Source organism: Lagenorhynchus albirostris, chromosome 3 (assembly GCF_949774975.1).
Source record: "Lagenorhynchus albirostris chromosome 3, mLagAlb1.1, whole genome shotgun sequence".
NCBI lineage: Eukaryota > Metazoa > Chordata > Mammalia > Artiodactyla > Delphinidae > Lagenorhynchus > Lagenorhynchus albirostris.
This window is the reverse complement of record NC_083097.1, coordinates 152,685,354-152,712,993: the sequence shown is the minus strand read 5'-3', so window position 1 is coordinate 152,712,993 and position 27,640 is coordinate 152,685,354. Positions and strand designations below refer to the sequence as shown.

The 27,640-nt window shown below is 42.6% G+C and overlaps 1 protein-coding gene and 1 non-coding gene across 2 annotated transcripts; both read left to right on the top strand.

Moving 5' to 3' along the window:
* The first annotated feature begins 586 nt into the window (after positions 1-586).
* Positions 587-16,633, top strand: LOC132518437 (leucine-rich repeat-containing protein 75B-like). Its single transcript, XM_060146392.1, is given in 3 exon segments — positions 587-595; positions 15,577-15,897; positions 15,900-16,633. Coding segments are annotated over 3 exon segments (972 nt in total). The 3' UTR covers positions 16,542-16,633.
* TRNAK-UUU (transfer RNA lysine (anticodon UUU)) lies at positions 14,233-14,304 on the top strand. The gene has a single exon. It is a non-coding gene; the product is annotated as a tRNA-Lys (tRNA).
* Positions 16,634-27,640: the final 11,007 nt, after the last annotated feature.

The following is a 27,640-nucleotide window of genomic DNA, read 5'->3' as shown; positions in this document are numbered from 1 at the left end:
CTATGGAAATATTCCAGGTGATAAATGTGGAAGAAATGATGTTAGAAAAAGAATTAGAAAAATATCCTCCTTCCCACCCTTAATGCAGTAACTGAGTCAGGGAATGATCAATGGGTGGAGTGTCTAGATGAGAGGTTGATAGAGAACTTCACAACAGAGAGATCAGACTGAATTCATTGATCCCCTATGCCTCCAGATGGCTTACAATATGATGAAGTAATCTTGCTATAAAGAGTTGAACCTGCTTCTGACTAGGCCTCCAGAGTTCATTTCCATTTGTAGGTATTCAAGAAATCAAAGTAAAAGTTAAGTGATACTCTGAGGAAGAAAATAGACTTAGGTCTCCTAGAAGCACAGTTTGACCCTAGGATTCTCATGCAAGTGCTCTCAAAAGAAACCTGCAAGGAACTGAGGGAGGCAGAGTAGGACAGGGGAAGAAGCTGAGAAAATGAGTGCTTTCAGTTGAAGTCTAGGCTCTGCCTAGTCCCCTGGAAAGCTCTGGAGCATGAGCACCACTACAGTATTGTCCCTCCTCAGGTCAAGGAAGCTAGGCTTTAGTACCCCTGTCAATCACTGGCTGCGGGCCATGAAGAGGGTGAGCTCAGGTAGGCTAAGAGCAATTTTCTACAAGCAATTGCCCTGAGTAGAGGGCAGCTGTGAGCCCTTACAGCCAACATTCACTGCAGACAAAAGTTGGGTGTGCCAGGGACTTCTCTGGTGGTCCAGTGGTAAAGAATCCACCTTACAGTGCAGGGGACACGGGTTTGATCTCTGTTCGGGGTATTAAGATCCCACATGCCGTGGGGCAACTAAACCTGTGGGCCACAACTACTGAGCTCGTGCGCCTCAACTAGAGCCTAGAGCCCACGTTCCGCAAAGTACAGAGCCCATGCGCTCTGGAACCTGTGTGCCACAACTAGAGAGAGAAAACCCGCAGGCCACAACTAGAGAGACGCCCACACACCACAACAAAGAGCCCGTGCGCCGCAACAGAAGATCCCACATGCCTCAACGAAGATCCCGCATGCCCCAGCTAAGACCCGACGCAGCCAAAAATAAATAAAAATTAATTAATTAATTAATTAATTAATTTTTTTAAAATGTTGGGTGTGCCAGTAAAGAGAATCTGGCAGGGCAGCAACACTATCTACTATACAGATAAACAGATTGAGAGTCTGAGAGCCATTATACAGGATGACCAGTGTCAGCAACATGTCATTGACCCAGAATAAAAGGGAGAATGCTGTCCATCAAAACAGACTTAAGAGCTATCACAACCAAATGTTGGGTCTTACATGACAAACAGTAGTAAAACTACACCAAAGAAATTCAACTATGAACTGATATTAGTTTATACCAAGGAACCATTGTTAATTTTGTTAAGTATGATAATGGCATTATGGTATGAAAGTAGCTGTCATATTTTTGAAAGATGCATAACAAAGTATTTAGAAGTGACATGGCAAAATGTCTGAGCTTTGCCTTAAAATACTTCAGCAAAGAAAAAGTAACAAAGTAAATACAGCACAATCTTGGTAATTATTCAATCTAGAGAATGGGTACATGTGAGTCCATTGTTGTATTTCTTTACTTCTGTATATTTGCAGGGATAAATGGGTGGAAGAATCAGACCTGGTGAAACACAACTCTTTGACTAACCACCCACTCTTTTCTAGTCCCAGGAAAGTTCCCAGACAATCTGCTCCCTCTACCTGTGACCTTGGGACTGGAAGAGCTGACAGCAGGCAGCAATGAATACCTGCCTAGAGGGGATCCCAACCTGGGCTCCCAACTCTCCCTCTCGAGCTCTTCCCACGCCCCTGCTTGGCCTCCCTCCTCATTGGCCCCCAAGAGCCTCTCACCAAAGGAGAGGCAAGACACCTCACCACCTCAGGAGCCTCATCCCTTCCTGTCCGCGTGAGGCTGCCTCTGCATGGCAGGTACCCTACTTGAGTCAGTAGTCAAATCCTTCGCTGGAGGCTGCAGAGCAGGGCTCAGGGATCAGCACCAATGCACCCTTACTTAATCTCACCTGAGCCTCCGAAACCGGCCCCAGGCACGGAGGGGAGGCAGCAATCCCCTGCCAGCTGGGAGGATGCCTGCCCACTACCGGCCACAGGCCACGCAGGCCTCCAGTCTGCTTCCCTAGGCAGAAAGGAAAACTGGAAGCAGGGCCCGAGGACTTGTCCTGGAAGTTAAGGGCTATGGAGGGAGGAAGGAGGAGCAAGGAAGTGTCCCCTGAGACTGCCAGATGGAGAAAAGCTTCCAGCCTGGGGAAGGGGCACGCTGAGCCACAGCAGAGGGAAGCAGAGCCTGTGCTTCTTTCTCTACATTCCTAACTTCCAGTCTTGTTTATTCTGAAAACAGATTGTGCTGGTCAATAGGCTGCCCCTAACTTTGACAATGGGATACAGATGACTAAGACTCTATCTTGGGAGAGGAGCTTCCAGGGGGGCTTGTAGAAACAATCACATAAAGAGAACTATGCCCAGGAGTCAGGGCCATATTGCGGGTGACTGGTGTGCTGTGGGGAGCCAGGGGAGCCACAGAGGTAACCCTTCACAGCAGGGTGGGCCCTGGAAATCTCCCAGGCATAGAGCAGAAGCTAAGAGCCACAGCCCCAGAACTTCCAAAGTGGTGGTGAGTAGTGCGGGGGAGGGTGATGAGCCCAAACAGGATTTCAGAAGGACAGCAGAGCAGAATTGCAGGGAGGGGCAGCAGCATTTGGACCCCCCAATGCAAGCTCTGCACCAAGAGGATCAGGACAAGGGAGGATGAGGGTCAACGGGGGAGGGAAGCGAGATTTCAGTTAAGCTGGGGGGAAGACTGTGAAAAAGCTGCCGTGAGGACTCCAGTAGCCGTTTCAGGGGGTGGGCATAGGTGGAGAACACCAAGCAAAGTGGTGACAGAGGCCAGATGGCCTGGAGAACTGGCTTTAGAGGCTGAGCTGGAAAACACAAGGCTGAGAGCCCTGAGATTGTGACTTCAGGTATTACCAGTCTCTTATCAGCCCTGCAAAGAGCTCTGGGCCCCTCCAGGTCACAGTGCTCCAGAGAGAGAGGCCCAAGCCACAGGCAATTAGACACAGACCTGCAAGGGCCAAAAACAGCACCAGGTGGGAGATGGCTGTCCCAGTGACTGTCCTAAGGGCCCAATCCTGATGGAGAGCTCCATTTCCCTCCAAAACAGTATCTGCCCAGGACCTGGTCCAGCCTGGCCAGGTCCCCATTGTGACTGGGAAGGAGATGAGGCAAAGAGAAAAACCCAATGTTGATTTCAAATGGGAGCAACACTTTGCCAAGTGTTTTACACCCATTGCTCCTTTATATCAAGTAGTATTTCTGCCTTTCTGTAAGATAACTGTTTTCTACCATGTTATGGAGATGGCTGAATTTTCTCCAAATTCAGAAGCAATGTTTGGCATAGTTTGACTTAAAACATGAACTATATAATACAGTTGAAATTTGGTTTTAGAGACATTGGGGCATTTCGTTTATTTTTACTATCATAAACTGGAGTGTGTGGGTGGGGGATATCCCTGTAAAGATTTTTAACGGAATTCAGAAATTTACATGTATTTAATTTGCTTTTCGTCATTCTTTTTATTGGAATTACATGTGAGAAAGGATTCCTAATGACTTCCTGTCTGCCTCTTCTCCCAAACCCATCAAAAGCAGCAAAGAAAATGAGAAACACGTGCTTCCCTGGTGGTGCAGTGGTCAAGAATCCACCTGCCAATGCAGAAGACACGGGTTCGATCCCTGGTCCGGGAAGATCCCACATGCTTCGGAGCCACTCAGCCTGTGCGCCACAACTGCTGAGCCTGCACTCTAGAACCTGCAAGCCACAACTACTGAGCCCACACGCCACAACTACTGAGCCCGCCTGCTGCAATTTCTAAAGCCCTCACTCCTAGAGCCCATGCTCCACAACAAGAGAAGCCACCGCAATAATGAAGCCCACACACTGCAGGGAAGAGTAGCCCCTTCTCACCACAACTAGAGAAAGCCTGCGCACAGCAACGAAGACCCAACACAGCCAAAAATGAAAATAGTAAAAATTTTAAAAATTAAATTAAAAAAGATTTTTTAAGGGACCCATATCCATTAAAAAAGAAAAAGAAAAGAAAAGAAAATGAGAAACAGCAACTCTCTGTCTTTGATTAAATGAGGGAAAACCTCTAACTCCAAACTCTGAAATAAAATGAGAAAAACTGCCAGGGGCAGGGAACACTGGGCCATCCACAGAGACCTTCAAGGCAGGACCAGTGCAGGACAGACCCATCCATGCAAGTGGGTGGCCAACCGGGGGGGGGGGGTTGGGACAAAACAAGAACATTTGATACAGTAGAGTGGAAGGAGATAAGGTGCTCAGAGAGAGAAGCGGTTACATGCAGGACCTGGAAAACTGCTGCCTGGCTAACATGGGGAGTAGAGAGGGGCTCCAGGGGAAGCAGCTGCCGCTCTTGGTTAGCTCAGCAGAGGAGAGATCAGCAGCCTCAATCACACACACCTGTCTTATGAGGCGTCTCCATGAAATAATGCAAATACCCTGGCTCCTCCCCACACCATCCTTGTGAAAACAGCTCATCCAAGAAGAATTCAACCACAAAATTAATAGGCAAAGAATCTATACTGCAGGAAAAAAAGAAAGAGGAAAAATCAACAAGTGAAGAACATCTCTCCAAAAGATTTTGTCGTATAAAAGATGAGCATCATAAGCAAAGATACGCCCCCAAGAACTCATAGAGTATACTAAAACTATCACCTCCATCATGCAAGGTCTCAAAGCTGAATCGCAGGTGCTTGGTGAAGCAATGATAGGACAGCAGAAAGAAATGAAAACATTTTTTTTCTACCAGAGCTCAGGAAAAAGAGGGAGAGGAGAATTTGACTATCCCTGAAATAAAGGCCACATATGAAGCCATGAAGAGGGGATGAGGTATTATGGATAACAATCAGGGACAGAGAGAAAAGGATAGAAAATATTAAGAAAGATGAATTGAAAACGAGCAAATCAGAAAAAAAGATTAGAGAAAAATGGCAGACATAGAACAAAAGAGATCCCACTAGACAAATAGTTGGAATCTCTGAAGAAGATAAGCAAGAGAAAAAAAGAAATATTCAAAAATGATTCAGATAGTGGCAGGAACCCTTGTCCATCAGCTGATAAACAGGTAAACAAAATGTGATCTATCCATACAACAGAACACTGTTCAGCCATAAAAAGGAATGAAATTCTGATATATGCTACAACATGGATGAACCTTGAAAACATTATGCAGACCATAGAAGCCAGACATGAAAGGTCACATCTTATATGATCCCAATTATGTGAAATGTGCAGAATAGGCAAATCCACAGAGACAGAAGTAGATTAGTGCTTGCCAGTGGTGGGGGTGGAGGGAATGGGGAGTGACCAATAAGGAGAATGGGGTTTTTTCTGGGGTGTTGAAAATGTTGTGGAATTAGATAGTAGTGATGATTTTACAATTTTGTGACTATACTTTAAAACCATTGAATTGTATACTTTAAAAGGATAAATATACTAAAATAGTGTGCGAATTATATCTCAATTTTTTTAAATTTAAGTTTATTTATTTTTTGGTTGCGTTGGGTCTTCGTTGCTGTCCATGGGCTTTCTCTAGTTGCCATGAGCGGGGGTTACTCTTTGTTGAGGTGTGTGGGTTTCTCATTGCGGTGGCTTCTGTTATTGCGGAGCACGGGCTCCAGGTGCGCAGGCTTCAGTAGTTGTGGTATGTGGGTTCAGTAGTTGTGGCTTGTGGAATCTAGAGCACAGGCTCAGTAGTTGTGGTACACGGGCTTAGTTGCTCCATGGCATGTGGGATCTTCCCGGATCAGGGCTCGAACTCGTGTCCCCTGCACTGGCAGGCAGGTTCTTAACCACTGTGCCACCAGGGAAGTCCTATATCTCAATTTTTTAAAAAATGATTTAGATGAAAATAAAACAAAAAGATTCAGGTAACTCTTGCAAAACAGAAGAAACTTTGAGTCCACGGATTTAAAAGAGCATCACACCACATCCCAGAAAAGATGCTCACCCATCAGTCAGCACTGAGACATCACCTGCAAAGACACTGAATTTCAAAGATAAAGCAAAGCAACAATCTTGTGGCTTCCAGGCCAAAAAGAAACAAGCACACAAAAATCAAGCCACCTGCAAGGGGTAGATCAAGCTACCTTCAGAATCTCCAAAAAACTTTCACCATCAGCAGATAGTGCAGCAATGTCTGCAAAGTCATTGAGGAAAAAAATGTGACCAAAAATGTCATGCCCAAATTTCACACAAGTATCAAGGCATCAGAGAGATGTTTTCAAAGTTTCAGAACTCATGAAGAGCCTGTTAGAATCTTGCCACTTGCAGTGTGATCTGCAGCATCAGCCTCACCTGGGAGATGTCAGTCAGACACTCAGACTTTCAGACCCCGTCCCAGACCTACTGAACCAGAGTCTTAAGATCTCCAGGTGAACCTTAAGAACATAAAAGTTGGAAAATCACTGTCCTAGAAGACAATTTTCAGCCAAAATGAACAGAAAAACTAGCAACAACAGCAACAAAGTCAGTAGTGAGCACTGAATACATTCACATGTACAACTGAGCCAAAAATGACTGCAGTGACTTTGGTTCCAGGAAATAGACTTCGAAATAATCAAAGAAACCATCTTCAGTAAAGTCAGTAAAGGAGAGGCAGAAATGGTGGAAGATAGTATAAATATGTTGATTTTCTCATCTTTCCCAGCAGAATAGTAACTAGATACTGTCATTAGCTAATAAGTAATAAAAATATATTTAAAGGAATAAGACAGGGTGGAAATACCAAAAACATACTAAATGCTGAATGCAAGAGTCTGGAGGGCTCCTCACTGGGGAATCTGACCCCAAACAATTGGCCCACATCATTACCCACTGTGAAGCTCCCAGTTGACAAGGCCCACCATGTTTTCAAAAAGTCCCCAGTTAGTATCTTAGGCCCCATTCTTAATCATGAGCAGGGAGCCAGGAATTGCTAGACATCTGAGAAAAATGTCGAACACATTTAAACAAAAGAGAAAAGAAGCAACCTGGAGGAAATAGACACTATGCAGGGAGAATATTTTATACATGGGTTAAAACTCTTCAAATTATACACCAAAAATAGTGAATACTACTGTATGTAAATTTTTAATTAAGATTTAAAAAACTATCATTGAAATCTTTAAAAAATTAAATATTCTTGGGACTTCCCTGGTGGTGCAGTGGTTAAGAATCCCCCTACCAATGCAGGGGACATGGGTTCAAGCCCTCGTCTGGGAGGATCCCACATGCCAGGGGGCACCTGAGCCCGTGCGCCACAATTACTGAGCCTGCACTCTAGAGCCCGCGAGCCACAACTGTTGAAACCCGCACGTCTAGAGCCCGTGCTCCGCAACAAGAGAAGCCACCGCAATGAGAAGCCCTCGCACTGCAACGAAGAGTGGCCCCGGCTCACCGCAACTAGAGAAAGCCCATGCACAGCAACGAAGACCCAATACAGCCAAAAATAACTAACTAAATAAAAATTTTTAAATGTCATGCTTAAAAAAAATAAATATCCTTAAAACAATAACAATGCTATTTTTTTTTCTTGTTTTTGGCGGTACGCGGGCCTCTCACTGTTGTGACCTCTCCCGCTGCGGAGCACAGGCTTCGGACGCGCAGGCTCAGCGGCCATGGCTCACGGGCCCAGGCGCTCCGCGGCATGTGGGATCTTCCCGGACCAGGGTACGAACCCGTGTCCCATGCATCGGCCGGCAGACTCTCAACCACTGCGGCACCAGGGAAGACCAACAATGCTATTTTTTAAAAAAGAAAGGAGGATAGAAGGAAAAGAGGGAGAGAGGGATGGAGGGGGAAAGGAAGGAAGGAATGAAGATTCAGAAAAAGAAAAAAAGGTCTCGGAAATTCAAAATCTGAAAGCATAAATGGAAAATATGCAATGTAAAAGTTGGAAGATAATTTGAGAAACTCTCTCAATAAGGAGGGCAAAAAAAAAAAGGGCTGGAAAAGATGAGAAAAATGAGAGAAACTCTCCAGGAGCTCAACCACCTAAATGAGAAAATGGAGGGGAGAAGATAATCAACAACCACAAAAAATAATAATAATTTTAGAAATGTTGCCAGAACTGAAGATCTTGACTTGAAGGTTGGAAGAAAGCTTCAAAAACCTACAGACCCACACCAAGGAAAGTTACTGTGAAATTCCAGAACACTGGGGACAAATAGAAGATTCCAAAAACTTGAAAAGAGGAAAAAACCAAGTCATACACAAAAACATCAAGAATCACAATGGCTTTAGATTTATCAACAACAACTCTGGAGGGAAGAAGACAAAGGAGTAATCATTTCAAAATATTGAAAGAAAATTATTTCCATCCTAGAATTTCATATCCAAGACAAACCAGCAGTCAAGGGGGAAGGTTGAATAAGGATATTTTCAGGCATTCAAAGTCTAAAAATTGACCTCCCAAGCATCTTTTCTTGAAAGGTTACTGTGATGTTCTCCACAAAAACAAAAGAGATAAACAAGAAAGGGGAAGAGATGGGTTAGAAGAACCAGAAGACCCAACATGGAAAGAAGTGATGAAAATCCCCAGGAAAACGTTGAAGGAGAATCTCTTGGTGCTGACTTTCATTGCACCGTCTTTATAACCGGAATACACACGGCCTACTGAGCCTGGTCCTGATTTTCATCTGTACTTGGTTATACAGGAAAAGTTCCTGCTCTGTTCCATGCCCTGCTGCCTGCATCAGCTGAGAACGCTCAGCCCACCACATAGAAATAGCCCCTTCCTCCTATCATAATGCTGCCAGATGTGCAGCACCTGGAAACTCCGGAACCCTGTGGGATTTCCCAACTGTGATGAGACCCTCCAAGACTCACTCACGATCTTCCCCACCACCTTCCCTGAGAGGGAAGTTCTGAGGTATGCCTCAGAACCTCTGTTCAGTGTAACCTCTGGAGCTTCATTTAACAGTGGCCATACTGCCCTTTCCTTACACAGATGGGTTTACTACTCGGGTTTTCAAAGCTATACAGTGCATTCTTTAGGAGTACATACATAGAAGTAAAACCACAAAGAAAAGCAAAGAAGACATACATAAGTGAGGTTAGTGGTTATCTGGGGGAGGTTAGGGACATTGAGTGGTTTGTGGGGGAGGGACAAATAGATTAGTTATGGTTCTGGTAACAGTCTGTTTCCCAACCTGAGAGATGAGTATGCAGCTATTCACTTTATTATTTCCTCTTTCAACTGTAAATATACATTTTCTCTATGTATGTTATATTTCAGAATAAAGATTGTTTGATTTTTTACATACACGTATGCAGATATTCCATGCATATTTTTTTGCCCCAAAATTCTAACTGAAAAAAAAAGTCACCTGCGTTTCCCTGGTGGCGCAGTGGTTGAGAATCTGCCTGCTAATGCAGGGGACATGGGTTCGAGCCCTGGTCTGGGAAGATCCCACATGCTGCGGAGCAACTAGGCCTGTGAGCCACAACTACTGAGCCTGCACATCTGGAGCCTGTGCTCCGCAACGAGAGGCCACGATTGTGAGAGGCCCACGCAACACAATGAAGACTGGCCCCCTCTTGCCACAACTAGAGAAAGCCCTCGCACAGAAAAAAAGACCCAACACAGCAAAAATAAATAAATAAATTACTAAACTCCTACCCCCAACATCTTCTTTAAAAAACAAAGGTCACCTGGCAGATGGTAGTTGCTGTTTCTTTGCAAAATGCTATGCAAGTTAAGCAAACAGACATCACTGTTAACTTTCAAATATAAGTGCCTGTCGCAGTTGATGGGGAGATTGGAGCTCAAAAAGAATAAGAGCCCAAGCCCCTGGATGTTGAGTTTGCATTCCCTGGTGAAATGGCAGCAAGAAACTGGGCCAGGATCAATTCTACCACAACACCTCCCAATACAGATTGGGCCCGTACTCTCATTCTACCTGCCAGCTAGACTCACAGCCCTCAGCTGCTCACCATAAACAATAGAAGAAAGTACACACCTCTCATTCAAAGCCACTCTCATCTCCACACTCAAATCTCATGGGGTTTCTCACTGTATTATTCAAGGAACATCAAATACCCTTTCACACTTTGAACTTTTCACTGGTGATTCCCTCTGACTGCAGAGTTATCCCGCCATGCGCCCCCCCGCCCCCAGCATAACAAAATCCTACACACCCTTGAAGGCTCACCTCAAAGTTCTCTCCCTTATAAAACCTTCCCAGAGCCTCTGGGCTCCCACACCACCGTGCGTCCCTAATGTGAGCCCCTATCACATTGCACTCAGTGGCTTGTCACTCTGTGCTCCCTTTTCTAGATCAGGAGCTCCTCAGCCAAGAACAGTATCTTTTTCTTCTAAATGTTTACCCATCACCAAGCTGAGCTGTGACATGGAGGGAGTGCTAACAAAGGCCTACTGAATGAATAAATGGCATTCTTTTGCAATGGGACAAACTGGAAACACACAGACACTCTATCATCTGAATGATCTTTTTAAATCAAAGAAAATCAAGTGGGAGCTAGAAGTAACTTCATGGGAGACCTAAGATCCCTGGTGAAGCCAGTTCTATAGATGAGCCAGGCCCAGGAAGTGTCAAACATTCCTTATGTGATGGTTCTAGGGCTATGGCTTCCTAAAGGGCAATATTATGTTGCCAGGAAGAATATTCTTTCCTCCAGGGAGACAGTTTTGTCATCTGCAAGAAAATGAACGCTTCCTTGGCAAGGCGAGCTTCCTTATGAGGTACATTACTAAAGAAAATAAGGTTTTCTTCACTGGTAGGGGAACAAACACCACACACACACACACACACACACACACACACACACACACACAGTCCCATCTTAGAAAGCAATACATATGAAGGCAGAAAGGAGGAACAGTACCACACCTGGGGTTTTAACCTCATCAGGTCATATTGTCAACAAAAAAATTAATCAGTCAATCTAAGAAAAAAATGGAAAATTTAATTCAAGCTAAATTGACGATTATAATCCAGGAAAAACATCTCAGAAAGCTCTGAGAACTGTTCCTCCTGTTAGAAGTCAAGGCAGAATTATATAAGTTTTTTGAGACAGAGGGCTGTACATTAAATGACAGTTTACACAGTCCAGATCAAAGCATCATCGTGGCCCCTTACAAGATCAGGAAGGAATGTCATCTTTAAGGAGTTGTCTTGTTGATGCTAGGAGAATATTGTTCTTCATTGTTGAGCAGGTATTTCTGCCAATGGGGAAGCTTTGGTTGATGTATAATGCAGATACACAATGCACAGAGTAGGCCAAAGGGCAGATAAAATTTTTATATTTAAATTTTTCTTGTCTTGCCATAAAATATGAATTTTATTTCACAATATCAAGTGTACCCTGAAAACCCATCCTGAGATCAAGCCAGCCCAAGTCCATGGAAGAAACCCACACTACTATGCAAAAGGTGCCAGAGAAAATTTGCAGCCACCAATCCCTGTGCTGTAGAGCTGATCCATTTTACTTGGACTGAAGTTGTAACATCTTAGGCATAGCAGTGTCACTAAGTGGACATCAGCAATTGGACACATGAGCTGTCTTAACATAGCATGACACACAGTTCACTCTGAAAACAAGTGGGATCAATCTGAAGAAGGGAACTTTCATTTGCTTAATTGGGTGTCCTCCCTTGCTAGGGGCCAAGTTGATGTGAAGGCAAGCAAGGGTCCCAGGAAGGTGAACACTTTGATGTAAATGCTGTAGGAGGAAGGAAGAATGATATTGTTCCCCATCCTGGGAGCAGAACTGAAGTATGGGAGAGGGGACTGGCTTTGGGCCAGGCCTTGTTTTGAGTCTCCTTCCTGAGATGGAGGACCTAATGCCAAGCTCCAAAAGGAGTTGATGTCTTGAGATCCAAAAGGTCCCTTGTGGTCTGACAAGTCCTGAAGGAGGAATTCCTTCCGTGAGCCCTGCGTAGCTGTGGCCTCCTGCTATTCCAGTAAGCTCCAAATGGCTGACTGGTAGACAGGCTGTCCCATTCTATCGGAAACTGAGAATCCTACATGTGTACGATGTGCAGGCTGACAGTGGGATAGGAAAAATCAAGGTGATCCACAAAAGAGATCTGATAGGTAAAGCCACCTCCAGCACATTCCAAGAAGACAGTTCGCCAAACAGAATCTGACTCCTCAAAGATCAGGGAAAGAGTGTGGAGGACCAACCAATAATGGAATAATGGAGCTGTTTGACACTTCACTCTGAAAGGTCTGTCAGGCCATATCCTTAGGTTGCAACCACTGTGCAATCCACCCAGGGAGATTCATGAAGTCATTCTTTTAACAAATATTTATGGGGCATATATCATGTGCCAGACACTTCTGGGCACTTGGGAAGGATCATGGAACCAAACAAAAATCCCTGTCCTCATGGGTTTACCTTCCAGTAGTACAAATAGACAATGAGCATAAAAAATAAATACATTATATGAGAGCTTGGAAGCGATAAGAAAGATTTAAAAATAAAAAGTAGACCAGAGTAAGGGCAACAAGAGTGCTAGAGGGTTGGCAGGGGTATGAGAAAGCAATTTTAAAAAAATTAAGTCTTGGATTCTTTAAAATGTTTCCTGGAATATTTTATTAACATTCTTGACTTTTATATAAACCATGAATATTATCTAAATTTGTGAGAAAGCAATTTCTAAATAGGGTGCGCCTCAGAACGAGGAAATGACTTTTGAACACATATTTGAAGGCAGTTGAAGGAGATCTCATTCCTTCAGTGAGGAACCTAGCATATTTCACACCTGGAATAGATAATATTTTAACACTCCTCTCCTCCATAAGAAAAATATTTTCAAGAACAATCATGATGAATAATTATGGTAGTTAGAAAAGAAATGCAGAAAGTGAAAACTTTCTTCTATTGAACGTTATATATATAATAAAGTTAATAAACAAATGTCACAGTACCCAAAAAGGGTGGAAAACCATGGTTTTTATATCTACCTAAAAAGTGATTTAACTGGAAGACAGTTTGCAGTATCTTACAGACACTAAATGTATTCTTACCATTTCATTCAGCAATGACGCTCCTTGTTGTTTACTGAAATAAGTTGAAAACTTATGTCCACGCAGAAATTTACACATAGATGTTTATAGCAGCTTTATTCATAATAGCCCCAAATTTGGAGGAACATAAGATGTACTTTAATAGGTAAATGGGTAAATGAACTGTGATACTGCCATATAATGAAATATTATTCAGTAATAACAAGAAATGAAATGAAAATGGGGACATTGCTCTTGATAATCAACAAAAGAATTATGAGAATGCTATGAATAGTTGTACCAACAACTAGATAACCTAGATGAAATCTTAGAAACCAAAGATCTACCAAGACAGAATTACAAAGAAATAGAAAATCTGAATAGACTCATAACTAATGAAGAGATTGAATCAGTAATCAAAAATCTCCTGACAAATAAAGATGATAGGCCAGATGGCTTCACTGAAAACTTCTACTGAAAAATTCTATCAAACATTTAAAGAAGAACTAACACCAAAAAAGTGAAGAAGAGGGATTACTTCTTAACGCATAGAATGACAATATAAAGCCAAGACTGCCTTTATATCAAAGCCAGGCACAGATACTACAAGAAAAGAAAACTACAGACCAATATCCCTTATGAACATTAATGCAAAAGTTCTCAACATATACAGGCAGAACTGGAGATAAAGCAAGTTTGGTTCCAGACCACCACAATAAAGCAAATGTCACAATAAATGGAGTCACACAAATTTTTTGGTTTCTTGGTACATATAAAAGTTATGTTTATACTATCCTGTAGTCTATTAAGTATGCAATAGCATTATGTCTAAAAAAAATTGTACACAACTTAATTTTAAAATATGTCATTGCTAAACAATGCTAATCATCATCCAAACCTTCAGCTGGTTGTAGTAGTAACATCAAATATCACTCATCGGGGCTTCCCTGGTGGCGCAGTGGTTGAGAGTCCGCCTGTTGATGCAGGGGACGCAGGTTCGTGCCCCGGTCCGGGAGGATCCCACATGCTGCAGAGCGGCTGGGCCCGTGAGCCATGGCCGCTGAGCCTGCACGTCCGGAGCCTGTACTCCACAACGGGAGAGGCCACAGCAGTGAGAGGCCCGCGTACCACAAAAAAAAAAAAAAAAAGATCACTCATCATCAGGAATTCCCTGGCGGTCCAGTGGTTAGGACTCAGGACTTTTACTTCTGGGGCCCAGGTTCAATCCCTGGTTGGGGAACTAAGATCCCACAAGCTGCGCGGAGCAGCCAGAAAAAAAAAAACAAAACCACTCCTATAGATCACCATAACAAATATAATAATAATGAAATTTTTGAAATATTGTGAGAATGACCAAAATGTGACACAGAGACATGAAGTGAGCAAATGCTGTTGGAAAAATGGGGCCAACAGACTTGCCTGATGTAGGGTTGCCACAAACCTTCTATTTGTAAAAAGCACAATATCTGCAAAGCACAATAAAATGAAGCACAGTAAAACGAGGTATGCCTATACTAGCAAACTGAATTCAGCTGCATATTAAAAGATTATACACAATGGCCAAGTGGGATTTATTCCTGGAATAAAGGATAGCTCAACATATGAAAATCAATCAATGTAGAATACATATTAACAAAATGAAGGGGAAAAACACATGATCATCTCAATTGTTGCAGAAAAAGCATTTGACAAAATTCAACACCCTCTCATGATAAAACACTATAGAAACTAGGAATAGAAAGAAACTCTCTCAACATAATAAAAGTCGTATATGAAAAACCCACAGCTAACATCCTATTCAGTGGTGAGAGACTTTTCCTCTAAGATGGGGAATAAGACAAGGATACCTGGTTTTGCCACTTCTATTCAACATATAATTGGAAGTTCTAACCAGAGCAGTCAATCAAGAAAAAGAAATAAAAGGCATCCCAATTGGGAAAGAGAAAGTAAAATTATCTCCATTCACAGATGACATTATACTATATGTAGAAAACTCCACACACACACCAAAGCGGGGAGTGGGGGGGACCTCTTAGAACTAATAAATGAAATCAGCAAAATTGCAAGGTATAAAATCAACACTAAAAAATTAGTTGCATTTCTATACACTAACAATGAACAACCGCAAAAGGAAATTAATAAACAATTCCATTTACAATAACATCAAAAAGAATAAAATACCTAGGAATTAGCTTAGTCAAGGGGGTAAAAGATTTCCACACTGAAAACTACAAAACATTGCTGAAATAAATGAAAGAAAACATAGATAAATGGAGAGACAACCCATGTTCATAGATTAGAAAACAGTATTGTTAAGATTTCCACAATACTCAGTGATCTACATTTTTAACCCAATCTCCATCAAAATCCCAATGGCATTTTATGCACGGTAGAAAAATCCATCCTAAAGTTCATATGGAAGTTCAAGGGAACTTCCAAAAAGACAAAACAATCTTGAAAAAGAAGAACAAGTTGGAGGACTCACTCTTTCTGGTTTCAAAACTTATTACAGGCCGGCTCGGCGCCCGCCGCGCGGCGGCCCGGGCCCGAAGCGGGCTCGGAGGCTGGGGCGGAGGCGGGGTGCGGGCCGGCGCCGTATGAGCGCCAGGTGCGCTGGCTCCGCGAGATCCAGTCGACGCTCCGCGAGCGGCGCCCGGCGCGCGCCCGGCAGCTGCTGCGCCTCCTGCGCCAGGACCTGGGCCTCGAGGGGACCCTCCTCACAGACATCCTCTACAGGAATGTGGCCTTCCTCAATCTGGTGGACCCCATCTCCCACGACCTGCTTGTGAACCTGGCCCGGGACCTGCAGTGCCCCAAGTCGCGCTGCCCCCGCAGGACTATGAGCTCTGGAAGTCCTCAGACAAGACCTGCCGGCAGCTCATCTACCACCTCACCCCTCACTCCAAGCGGCAGCAGGGGTCCAGCCTGCCCCGAAGGAAGACCCAGAGCTGCCTCAAGAGCAACCTCCAGAAGACTCTGCTGGCAAGGGAGACCGTGAACCTATCGGGGATACAACTGTCGGTGCGGGACGTGCAGCATATCATGCGCTACCTGGGCAGCCAGGGCGCCAGGCTGGCAGTGCTGGACCTGAGATTCACGGGGCTGAGTGATGAGCTGCTGCACCGGCTGCTGCCCAGCCTCTGGACGCTGCCCCGCCTCACCCAGCTTCTGCCCAACAGCAACCGGCTGCCGCGGGCTACCGCCCGTGAGCTCACTGAGGCGATCAAGGACACCACCAAGTTCCCGGTGCTGGCCCGGCTGGGCCTGGGCAACAACGTGGATGTGGCCTCCCTGCCCCAGCCCCTGCTGGTTGGCCTTAGCCGTAGGCTAAGCCAGCGCACCTCGCTGCCCACCATCTACGAGAGCCTGGACCCAGAGCCTGAGGGTGGCATGGCCGGGGCCACGGCCCTTGCTTCCAGCTGGGGCTCTGCAGCTGCCGGGCCAGGGCCCGAGCCCCAGGCCTGCTGCACCAGGTGACCCGCCACCCGCCCTGGCTCCTGCTTCCTGACTAGCAACGCACCCGAGCACGTGGGAGGGGGTGATGGAGGCAGAGTTACCCCACAGGACCCAGATCCCCGTGCACAGGAGGATGGGCTCATTGGAGACTGGATGGTCGGTCCAGGCTGGAGTCTCAGCCTTCCCTCAGCAGAAGGGGCCTGGCACTTACTGTGCAGACCCCACAATAAAGGCTGATGCCACCTCCAAAAAACAAAACAAAACAAAAAACACCTTACTACAAAGCTAAACAATGTGGTACTGGCATAAACACAGACATATAGACCAATGGAATAGAATAGAGAGCTCAGAAATAAACTCTTGCACATATGGTTAAATGAATTTCAGCTAGGGTGTCAAGACTATTCACTGGGGGAAAGATAGTCTTTAACAAATGGTGCTGGGAAAATTGGATATCCACATGCAAAAGAATAAAGTTGGACCCTTACCTTACACCATATACAAAAATTAACTCTAAATGGATCAAATCAAAGGCCCAAATATACAATCTAATACTATAAAACTCCTAGAGGCATACATTGGGGAAAATATTCATGACTTTGAATTTGGCAATGATTTCTTGGATGTGACAAGACAGTAAAAGAAAAAATAGATAAATGAGACTATATGAAAATTAAAACTTCTGTACATCAAAAGACACAATCCACAGAGTGAAAAAGAAACTTAAGGAATGGGATAAAATATTTACAAATCTATATAAAATATATAGAATATATATACTCCTACAATTTAACAACAAAAACGCAAATAATCCAATTTTTTAATAGGCAAAGGACTTGAACGGACATTTTTTCAGAGATGATATACAAATGGTGCACAAGCACATGAATAGATGCTCAACACACTAATAATTAGGAAAATGCAAATGAAAATCACAGTGATTCCAGTCTGGCATGTAGGGAGCTTAGAAATCAACACTCCATTCTAAGAATAAGAAAGAAAGAAAAAAACACTGGAATATCAGCAACTTTTCTTAGATCTGTCAAAGAAGCAAGGTCACAGGGCAAACCACAGCCCCCAAAATTGGAGAGACAGAAAAGTGGATACAAATAATCACAACTTACTGTAGCAGAAACCCACAAGCAGAAACCTCCTCAGGAACCAGTACCAGGGTAGGAAAGTCTGAACTGTAATTTACAAATTGCTAGATGCTCAGTGTGGATAAGTCTGAAAATTAAAAACTTCAGAGGGGGCCCTCACTTCTGTGAATTTAATCCACAGGAGCTCAACCAGGTTAAGTGTCTATGAATCCCCCTGAATATCAGGGAAAATCTCCTTGGGCTCCCATCAGGGGGAGTGGAAAAGTAACCATTTTGACATATGCCAAAGCATTCTTTTCTTCTTAACAAGGCCTGCCCTCAAGAAAAACTATTTTACCAGAGCCTAACCGACTGAGATTTTATCAGTGTTTAACACTGGGAGAAGGAAAATACCTAACTTCAACCATTGGGGGGTGGGGGTGGGTGGGTACTAAGAGGCATTTGTAAACTTCACAGCCCAGGAGCACAGGCTCATTGAAAGACTGAGACCAAATCATAGGACTACAGAATGCTTCTCCTACTCTGACACCTTACCACCACATTCCTAAAAGACTATTCACCAGAGTTACTTTCACCCAGTACATTATGTCTGGTTTTCAACAACAAAAAAATTACAATGCATATTACAAGACAAAAAAATGCCATTTGAAGAGACAAAGCAAGCATCAGAGTCAGATATGGCAGGGATGCTGGAATTATCAAATCATGAATTTAAAATAACTATGACTAATATGCTAAGAACTCTAACGGAAAAAGTAGATGACATAAGAGAACACATGCATAAGGTAAGCAGACAGGTGGAAATTCTAAGAAAGAATCAAAGGGAAATACTAGAGATCCAAAACGCTGTAGCAGAATGAAGAATCCCTTTGATGGGTCATTAGTAGACTGGACACATCTGAGGAAAGAATCTCTGAGCTTGAGGATATGTCAATAGAAGCTTCCAAAACTGGAAAGAGAAGAGAGAAAAGACTGAAAAAAATGAAATAGACTATCCAAGAACTGTGGGATAACAACCAAAAGTATAATATAGGTGTAACAGGAATATCAGAAGGAAAAGACAGAAAAGAACAGAAGCAATATTTCAAACATTAATGAATGAGAATTTCCCCCAAATTAATGTCAGACACCAAACCACAGATCCAGGAAGTTCAGAGAACAGCAAGCAGAATAAATGCTGAAAACAAAAACAAAAGAAACAAAAACTATACTTTGTTATATCATAATCAAACTGCAGAATATCAAAGATAAAGAAAAATTTTGAAAAAACTGGGGGAAGGGGGACTTCTTACCTATAGAGAAGCAAAGATAAGAATTATACCCAACTACTCCTCAGAAACTATGTAAGTGAGAAGAGAGTGAAGTGAAATATTTAACGTATTGAGAGAAAATAAACACCAACCTAGAATTCTATATTATATTTTCATAATTCTGTGAAACTATCCTTCAAAAATGAAGCATAAATAGAGACTTCCTCAAACAAACAAAACTTGAAGGAATTTGTGGACAGTAGACCTGCCTTGCAAGAAATGTTAATTGGAACTTCCCTGGCGGTCCAGTAGTTAAGACTACGTGTTTCCATTGTATGGGGCATGGGTTCCATCCCTGGTCAGGGAACTAAGATCTTACACAGCCAAAAACAAACAAAGAAGAGTTAATAGAATTCTTCAGAAAGAGGGAAAGCAACATAGGTCAGAAACTTGGATCTACATAAAGAGATCTCCATTAGAGAAGAAATAAGTGAAGGTAAAATGAAAACCTTAAATTTTTTGTTCTTAATTGATTTAATAGATAACAGTTCATTCAAGATAATAAAGCAACAAGATACTCAATGATTATAGCTTAGAGGTAAGTTAACTGAATGATAGCAGTGATACAGGGATAGGAAAGAGGAATTAGAAATATTTTGTTGTTATAAGATACTTGCACTACCCATGAAGTGATATAGTATTGTTTCTTTGTTTTTTGTTTTTTTTAGAGTCATCAACATTAAGTATGATACTTTTATTGTGCCTAGGTTTAATATAAGCTAAATAAAATCTTGTTATATCTGTTACAAATTTGTCAGCAAGGAATATAACTCAATGTGAAGAAACGTTTTTTAATTTTTATTTATTATTTTATACAGCAGGTTCTTATTAGTCATCAGTTTTGTTTTGTTTTGTTTTGTTTTTGCGGTACGCGGGCCTCTCACTGTTGTGGCCTCTCCCGTTGCGGAGCACAGGCTCGAGACGTGCAGGCTCAGCGGCCATGGCTCACGGGCCCAGCCGCTCCGCGGCACGTGGGATCTTCCCGGACCAGGGCACGAACCGATGTCCCCTGCATCAGCAGGCGGACTCTTCAACCACTGCGCCACCAGGGAAGCCCTAGTCATCAGTTTTATACACATCAGTGTATACATGTCAATCCCAATCGCCCAATTGATCACACCACCACCCCAACCCCCCCACCGCTTTCCCCCCTTGGTGTCCATACATTTGTTCTCTACATCTGTGTCTCAGTTTCTGCCCTGCAAACTGGTTCATCTGTACCATTTTTCTAGTTTCCACATATACACGTTAATATATGATATTTGTTTTTCTCTTTCTGACTTACTTCACTCTGTATGACAGTCTCTAGATCCATCCATGTCTCAATAAATGACCCAGTTTCGTTCCTTTTTATGGCTAATATTCTATTGTATATATGTACCACATCTTCTTTATCCATTCGTCTGTCAATGGGCATTTAGGCTGCTTCCATGACCTGGCTATTGTAAATAGTGCTGCAATGAACATTAGGGTGCATGTGTCTTTTTGAATTATGGTTTTCTCTGGGTATATGCCCAGTAGTGGGATTGCTGGATCATGTGGTAATTCTCTTTTTAGTTTTTTAAGGAACCTCCATACTGTTCTCCATAGTGGCTGTATCAATTTACATTCCCACCAACAGTGCAAAAGGGTTCCATTTTCTCCACACCCTCTCCAGCATTTGTTGTTTGTAGACTTTCTGATGATGCCCATTCTAACTGGTGTGAGGTGATACCTCACTGTACTTTTGATTTGCATTTCTCTAATAATTAGTGATGTTGAGGAGCTTCTCATGTGCTTCTTGGCCGTCTGTATGTTTTCTTTGGAGAAATGTCTATTTAGGTCCTCTGCCCATTTTTGGATTCAGTTGTTTGTTTTTTTAATATTGAGCTGCATTGGGGCTTCCCTGGTGGCGCAGTGGTTGAGAGTCCGCCTGCCGATGCAGGGGACATGGGTTTGTGCCCTGGTCCAGGAAGATCCCACATGCCATGGAGCGGCTGGGCCCATGAGCCATGGACGCTGAGCCGGTGTGTCCGGAGCCTGTGCTCCGCAACGGGAGAGGCCACAACAGTGAGAGGCCCACGTACCGTAAAAAACAAACAAATAAACAAACAAAAAATATTGAGCTGCATATATATTTTGGAGATTAATCCTTTGTCCATTGATTCATTTGCAAATATTTTCTCCCATTCTGAGGGTTGTCTTTTCGTCTTGTTTATAGTTTCCTTTGCTGTGCAAAAGCTTTGAAGTTTCATTAGGTCCCAGTTGTTTATTTTTGTTTTTATTTCCATTACTCTAGGAGGTGGATCAAAAAAGATCTTGCTGTGATTTATGTCAAAGAGTGTTCTTCCTATGCTTTCATCTAAGAGTTTTATAATGTCCGGTCTTACATTTAGGTCTCTAATCCATTTTGAGTTTATTTTTGTATATGGTGTTAGGGAGTGTTATAATTTCATTCTTTTACATGTAGCTGTCCAGTTTTCCCAGCACCACTTATTGAAGAGACTGTCTTTTCTCCATTGTGTATCCTTGCCTCCTTTGTCATAGATTAGTTGACCATAGGTGCGTGGGTTTATCTCTGGGCTTTCTATCTTGTTCCATTGATCTGTGTTTCTGTTTTTGTGCCAGTACCATATTGTCTTGATTACTGTAGCTTTGTAGTATAGTCTGAAGTCAGGGAGGCTGATTCCTCCAGCTCCATTTTTTTCCCTCAAGACTGCTTTGGCTATTCGGGGTCTTTTGTGTTTCCATACAAATTTTAAGATTTTTTGTTCTAGTTCCGTAAAAAATGCCATTGGTAATTTGATAGGGATTGCATTGAATCTGTAGATTGCTTTGTGTAGTATAGTCATTTTCACAATATTGATTCTTCCAATCCAAGAATATGGTATATCTCTCCATCTGTTGGTATCATTTTTAATTTCTTTCATCAGTGTCTTATGGTTTTCTGCATACAGGCCTTTTTTTTCCCTAGGTAGGTTTATTCCTAGGCATTTTATTCTTTTTGTTGCAATGGTAAATGGAAGTGTTTCCTTAATTTCTCTTTCAGATTTTTCATCATTAGTGTATAGGAATGCAAGAGATTTCTGTGCATTAATTTTGTATCCTGCAACTTTACCAATTTCATTGATTAGCTCTAGTCATTTTCTGGTGGCATCTTTAGGCTTCTCTATGTATAGTATCATGTCATCTGCAAACAGTGACAGTTTTACTTCTTCTTTTCCAATTTGCATTCCTTTTATTTATTTTTCTTCTCTGATTGCCACAGCTAGGACTTCCAAAACTATGTTGAATAATAGTGGTGTGAGGGGACATCCATGTCTTGTTCCTGATCTTAGAGGAAGTGCTTTCAGTTTTTCACCATTGAGAATGTTTGCTGTGGGTTGTCATATATGGTCTTTATTATGTTGAGGTAGGTTCCCTCTATGCACAGTTTCTGGAGAGTTTTTATCATAAATGGGTGTTGAATTTTTTCCAAAGCTTTTTCTGGGGCTTCCCTGGTAGCGCAGTGGTTGAGAGTCCACCTGCCGATGCAGGGGACACGGGTTCGTGCCCTGGTCCAGGAAGATCCCACATGCCACAGAGAGGCTGGGCCCGTGAGCCATGGCCGCTGAGCCTGCACGTCCGGACCCTGTGCTCCGCAATGAGAGAGGCCACAACAGTGAGAGGCCCGCGTAATGCAAAAAAAAAAAAAAAAAAAAGCTTTTTCTGCATCTATTGAGATGATCATATGGTTTTTCTTCTTCAATTTGTTAATGTGGTGTATCATATTGATTGATTTGTGTATATTGAAGAATCCTTGCATCCCTGGGATAAATCCCACTTATTCATGGTGTATGATTCTTTTAATGTGTTGTTGGATTCTGTTTGCTAGTATTTTGTTGAGGATTTTTGCATCTATATTCATCAGTGATATCGGTCTGTAATTTTCTTTTTTTGTAGTATCTTTATCTGCTTTTGGTATCAGGGTGATGGTGGCCTCATAGAATGAGTTTCGGAGTGTTTCTTCCTCTGCAATATTTTGGAAGAGTGTGAGGAGGATGGGTGTTAGCTCTTCTCTAAATGTTTGATAGAATTCACCTGTGAAGCCATCTGGTCCTGGACTTTTGTTTGTTGGAAGATTTTTAATCACAGTTTCAATTTCATTACTTGTGATTTGTCTGTTCATATTTTCTATTTCTTCCTGGTTCAGTCTTGGAAGGTTATATCTTTCTAAGAATTTGTCCATTTCTTCCAGGTTGTCTATTTTATTGGCATAGAGTTGCTTGTAGTAGTCTCTTAGGATGCTTTGTATTTCTGCAGTGTCTGTTGTAACTTCCCCTTTTTCATTTCTAATTTTATTGATTTAAGTCCTCTCCCTCTTTTTCTTGATGCGTCTGGCTAATGGTTTATCAATTTTGTTTATCTTCTCAAAGAACCAGCTTTTAGTTTTATTGATCTTTGCTATTGTTTTCTTTGTTTCTATTTCATTTATTTCTGCTCTGATCTTTATGATTTCTTTCCTTCTGCTAACTTTGGGTTTTGTTTGTTCTTTCTCTAGTTCCTTTAGGTGTAAGGTTAGATTGTTTATTTGAGATTTTTCTTGTTTCTTGAGGTAGGCTTGTATAGCTATAAACTTCCCTCTTAGAACTGCTTTTGCTGCATCCCATAGGTTTTGGATCATGTGTTTTCATTGTCATTTGTCTCTAGGTTTTTTTAAATTTCCTCTTTGATTTCTTCAGTGATCTCTTGGTTATTTACTAACATATTGTTTAGCCTCCATGTGTTTGTGTTTTTACGTTTTTTTCCCTTTAATTCATTTCTAATCTCATAGCATTGTGGTCAGAAAAGACACTTGATATGATTTCAATTTTCTTAAATTTACTGAGGCTTGATTTGTGACCCAAGATGTGATCTATCCTGGAGAATGTTCCGTGCGCACTTGAGAAGAAAGTGTAATCTGCAGTTTTTGGATGGAATATCCTATAAATATCAATTAAATCTATCTGGTCTTTTGTGTCATTTAAAGTTTCTGTTTCCTTATTTATTTTCATTTTGGATGATCTGTCCATTGGTGTAAGTGAGCTGTTAAAGTCCCCCAGTATTATTGTGTTACTGTCAATTTCCTGTTTTATAGCTGTTAGCAGTTGCCTTATGTATTGAGGTGCTCCTATGTTGGGTGCATATATATTTATAATTGTTATATCTTCTTCTTGGATTGATCCCTTGATCATTATGTCGTTTCCTTCCTTGTCTCTTGTACCATTCTTTATTTTAACGTCTATTTTATCTGATATGAGTATTGCTACTCCAGATTTCTTTTGATTTCCATTTGCATGGAATATCTTTTTCCATCCCCTCACTTTCAGTCTGCATGTGTCCCTAGGTCTGAAGTGGGTCTCTTGTAGACAGCATATATATGGGTCTTGTTTTTGTATCCATTCAGCAATCCTGTGTCTTTTGGTTGGAGCATATAATCCATTCACGTTTAAGGTAATTATCGATACGTGTGTTCCTATGACCATTTTCTTAATTGTTTGGGGTTTGTTTTTGTCTTTTTCTTCTCTTGTGTTTCCCACTTAGAGAAGTTCCTTTAGCATTTGTTGTAGAGCTGGTTTGGTGGTGCTGAATTCTCTTAGTTTTTGCTTGTCTGTAAACCTTTTGATTTCTCCATCAAATCTGAAGGAGATCCTTGCCGGGTAGAGTAATCTTGGTTGTAGGTTCTTTCTTTCATCACTTTAAGTATATTATGACACTCCCTTCTGGCTTGTAGAGTTTCTGCTGAGAAATAACCTGTTAACCTTACGGTAGTTCCCTTGTAAGTTATTTGTTGTTTTTCCCTTGCTGCTTTCAATAACTTTTCTTTGTCTTTAATTTTTGCCAATTTGATTACTATGTGTATCAGTGTGTTTCTCCTGGGTTTATCCTGTATGGGACTCTCTGCACTTCCTGGACTTTGGTGGCTATTTCCTTTCCCATGTTAGGGAAGTTTTCGACTATAATCTCTTCAAATATTTTCTTGGGTCCTTGCTCTCTCTCTTCTCCTTCTGGGACCCCTATAATGCAAATGCTTTTGTGTTTAATGTGTTTAAGACCCAGAGGTCTCTTAGGCTGTCTTCATTTCTTTTCATTCTTTTTTCTTTATTCTGTTCCGCTGCAGTGAATTCCACCATTCTGTCTTCCAGGCCACTTATCCGTTCTTCTGCCTCAGTTATTCTGCTATTGATGCCTTCTAGTGTAGTTTTCATTTCAGTTATTGTGTTGTTCATCTCTGTTTGTTTGTTCTTTAATTCTTCTAGGTCTTTGTTAAACATTTCTTGTGTCTTCTCCATCTTTGCCTCCATTCTTTTTCCGAGGTCCTGGATCATCTTCACTATCATTATTTTGAATTCTTTTTCTGGAAGGTTGCCTATCTCCATTTCATTTAGTTGTTTTTCTGGGGTTTTATCTTGTTCCTTCATCTGGTACGTAGCCTTTTCATCTTGTCTATCTTTCTGTGAATGTGGTTTTTGTTCCACAGGCTGCAGGATTGTAGTTCTTCTTGCTTCTGCTGTCTGCCCTCTCTTGTTGATGAAGCTATGTACGAGCCTTGTGCAAGTTTCCTGATGGGAGGGACTGGTGGTGGGTAGAGCTGACTGTTGCTCTGGTGGGCAGAGCTCAGTAAAACTTTAATTCACTTGACTGTTGATGGGTGGAGCTGGGTTCCCTCCCTGTTGGTTGTTTTGCCTGAGGCAACCCAACACTGGAGACTACCTGGGCTCTTTGGTGGGGCTAATGGAGGACTCTGGGAGGGCTCACGCCAAGGAGTTCTTCCCAGAACTTCTGCTGTCAGTGTCCTTGTCCCCATGGTGAGCCACAGCCACCCCCCACCTCTGCAGGAGGCCCTCCAACACTAGCAGGTAGGTCTGGTTCAGTCTCCCCTGGGGTCACTGCTCCTTCCCCTGGGTCCCGATGCACACACTACTTTGTGTGTGACCTCCAAGAGTGGAGTCTCTGTTTCCCCCAGTCCTTTCAAAGTCCTGTAATCAAATCCCATTAACCTTCAAAGTCTGATTCTCTAGGGATTCCTCCTCCCATTGCCGGACCCCCAGGTTTGGAAGCCTGACGTGGGGCTCAGAGCATTCACCCCCCTGGGTGGACTTCTGTGGTATAAGTGTTCTCCAGTCTGTGAGTCACCCAACCAGCAGTTATGGGATTTGATTTCACTGTGATTGTGCCCCTCCTACCATCTCATTGTGGCTTCTCCTTTGTCTTTGGATGTGGGGTATCTTTTTTGGTGAGTTCCAGTGTCTTCCTGTCGATGATTGTCCAGCAGCTAGTTGTGATTCTGGTGTTCTCACAAGAGGGAGTGACAGCGCGTCCTTCTACTCCGCCATCTGGTTCAGGGCCAGGGAAATGGAGAAACTAGCTCTTCTCACCACTTTTCAGCCATTTTCACTCACTGCATGTGTAGAAAATGAAATAGTTTTCAGCACCCTGGGGTAAATGGATGAGGATGCTTGCTACTGAAGACCAGTGGCCCAGGGGTTCTGGCTGCCTCAGGCTCGACTTCGCCATGGGTGAGAGCTAAGGAGATCAGGATCTCATCAGTCCATAAGCCCTTTGTGGCTGACTGCTGGAGAAACTCAATGTGAGGAAACTTTTAAGGAAAGAAAATGCAAATGAGATAAGAGTTTTGGGTGAACTTTTTAGGAATAATTATGTTTTAGGAATGTCCATCTAAAAATAATCTCTCCAGGGACTTCCCTGGTGGTCCAGTGGTTAAGACTTCACACTTCCACTGCAGTGGTCACAGGCTCGATCATCTGGGAACTAAGATCCTTCATGCCGCATGGGGTTGAAGCTAAAAAAAAAAAATTCTCTCCAGATATTCAACAACATGAAAATTTAGAGTTGTGCTAAATTAAGTTAAATGATGGAAGTTTATTAAATAACTAGGTCGTTTCCAAATAAAATAAGATACTGAAACATTAATTACTGAACACTGGCTTCCTTTTACAGAGAAACAAAAGGTTTAGAACTATTAATAAATGTTTGGGGGCTTCCCTGGTGGCGCGGTGGTTGAGAGTCTGCCTGCCGATGCAGCGGACGCGGGTTCGTGCCCCAGTCCAGGAAGATCCCACATGCCGCGGAGTGGCTGGGCCCATGAGCCGTGGCTGCTGAGCCTGCGTGTCCGGAGCCTGTGCTCCGCAATGGGAGAGGCCACAACAGTGAGAGGCCCACGTACCGAAAAAAATAAAAAAATTAAAAAAAAATAAATGTTTGATGGGCTTCCCTGGTGACCCAGTGGTTAAGAATCTGCTTGCCAATGCAGGGGACATGGGTACGAGCCCTGGTCCGGGAAGATCCCACATGCCGTAGAGCAACTAAGCCTGTGCACCAAAACCACAGAGCCCACGTGCCTAGAGCCCATGCTCTGCAACAAGAGAAGCCACCGCAATGAGAAGCCCGTGCATTGCAGTGAAGAGTAACCCCCACTCATCGCAACTAGAGAAAGCCCACGCACAGCAACAAAGACCCAACGCAGCCAAAAATAAATAAATAAATTTATTTTTTAAAAAAACTCTCAGCAAACTAGAATAGAGAGGAAATTTCTCATCTTGATAAAGACGATCTACAAAAAAACCTACAGCTAACATCATACCTAGTGGTGAGAAACTCGAAGATTTCCTGTTAAGATCAGAAATGAGGCAAGGATGTCCCCTCTCACCGCTGTTTTTCAACATCATACTGAAAGCCTAGCTAATATGAT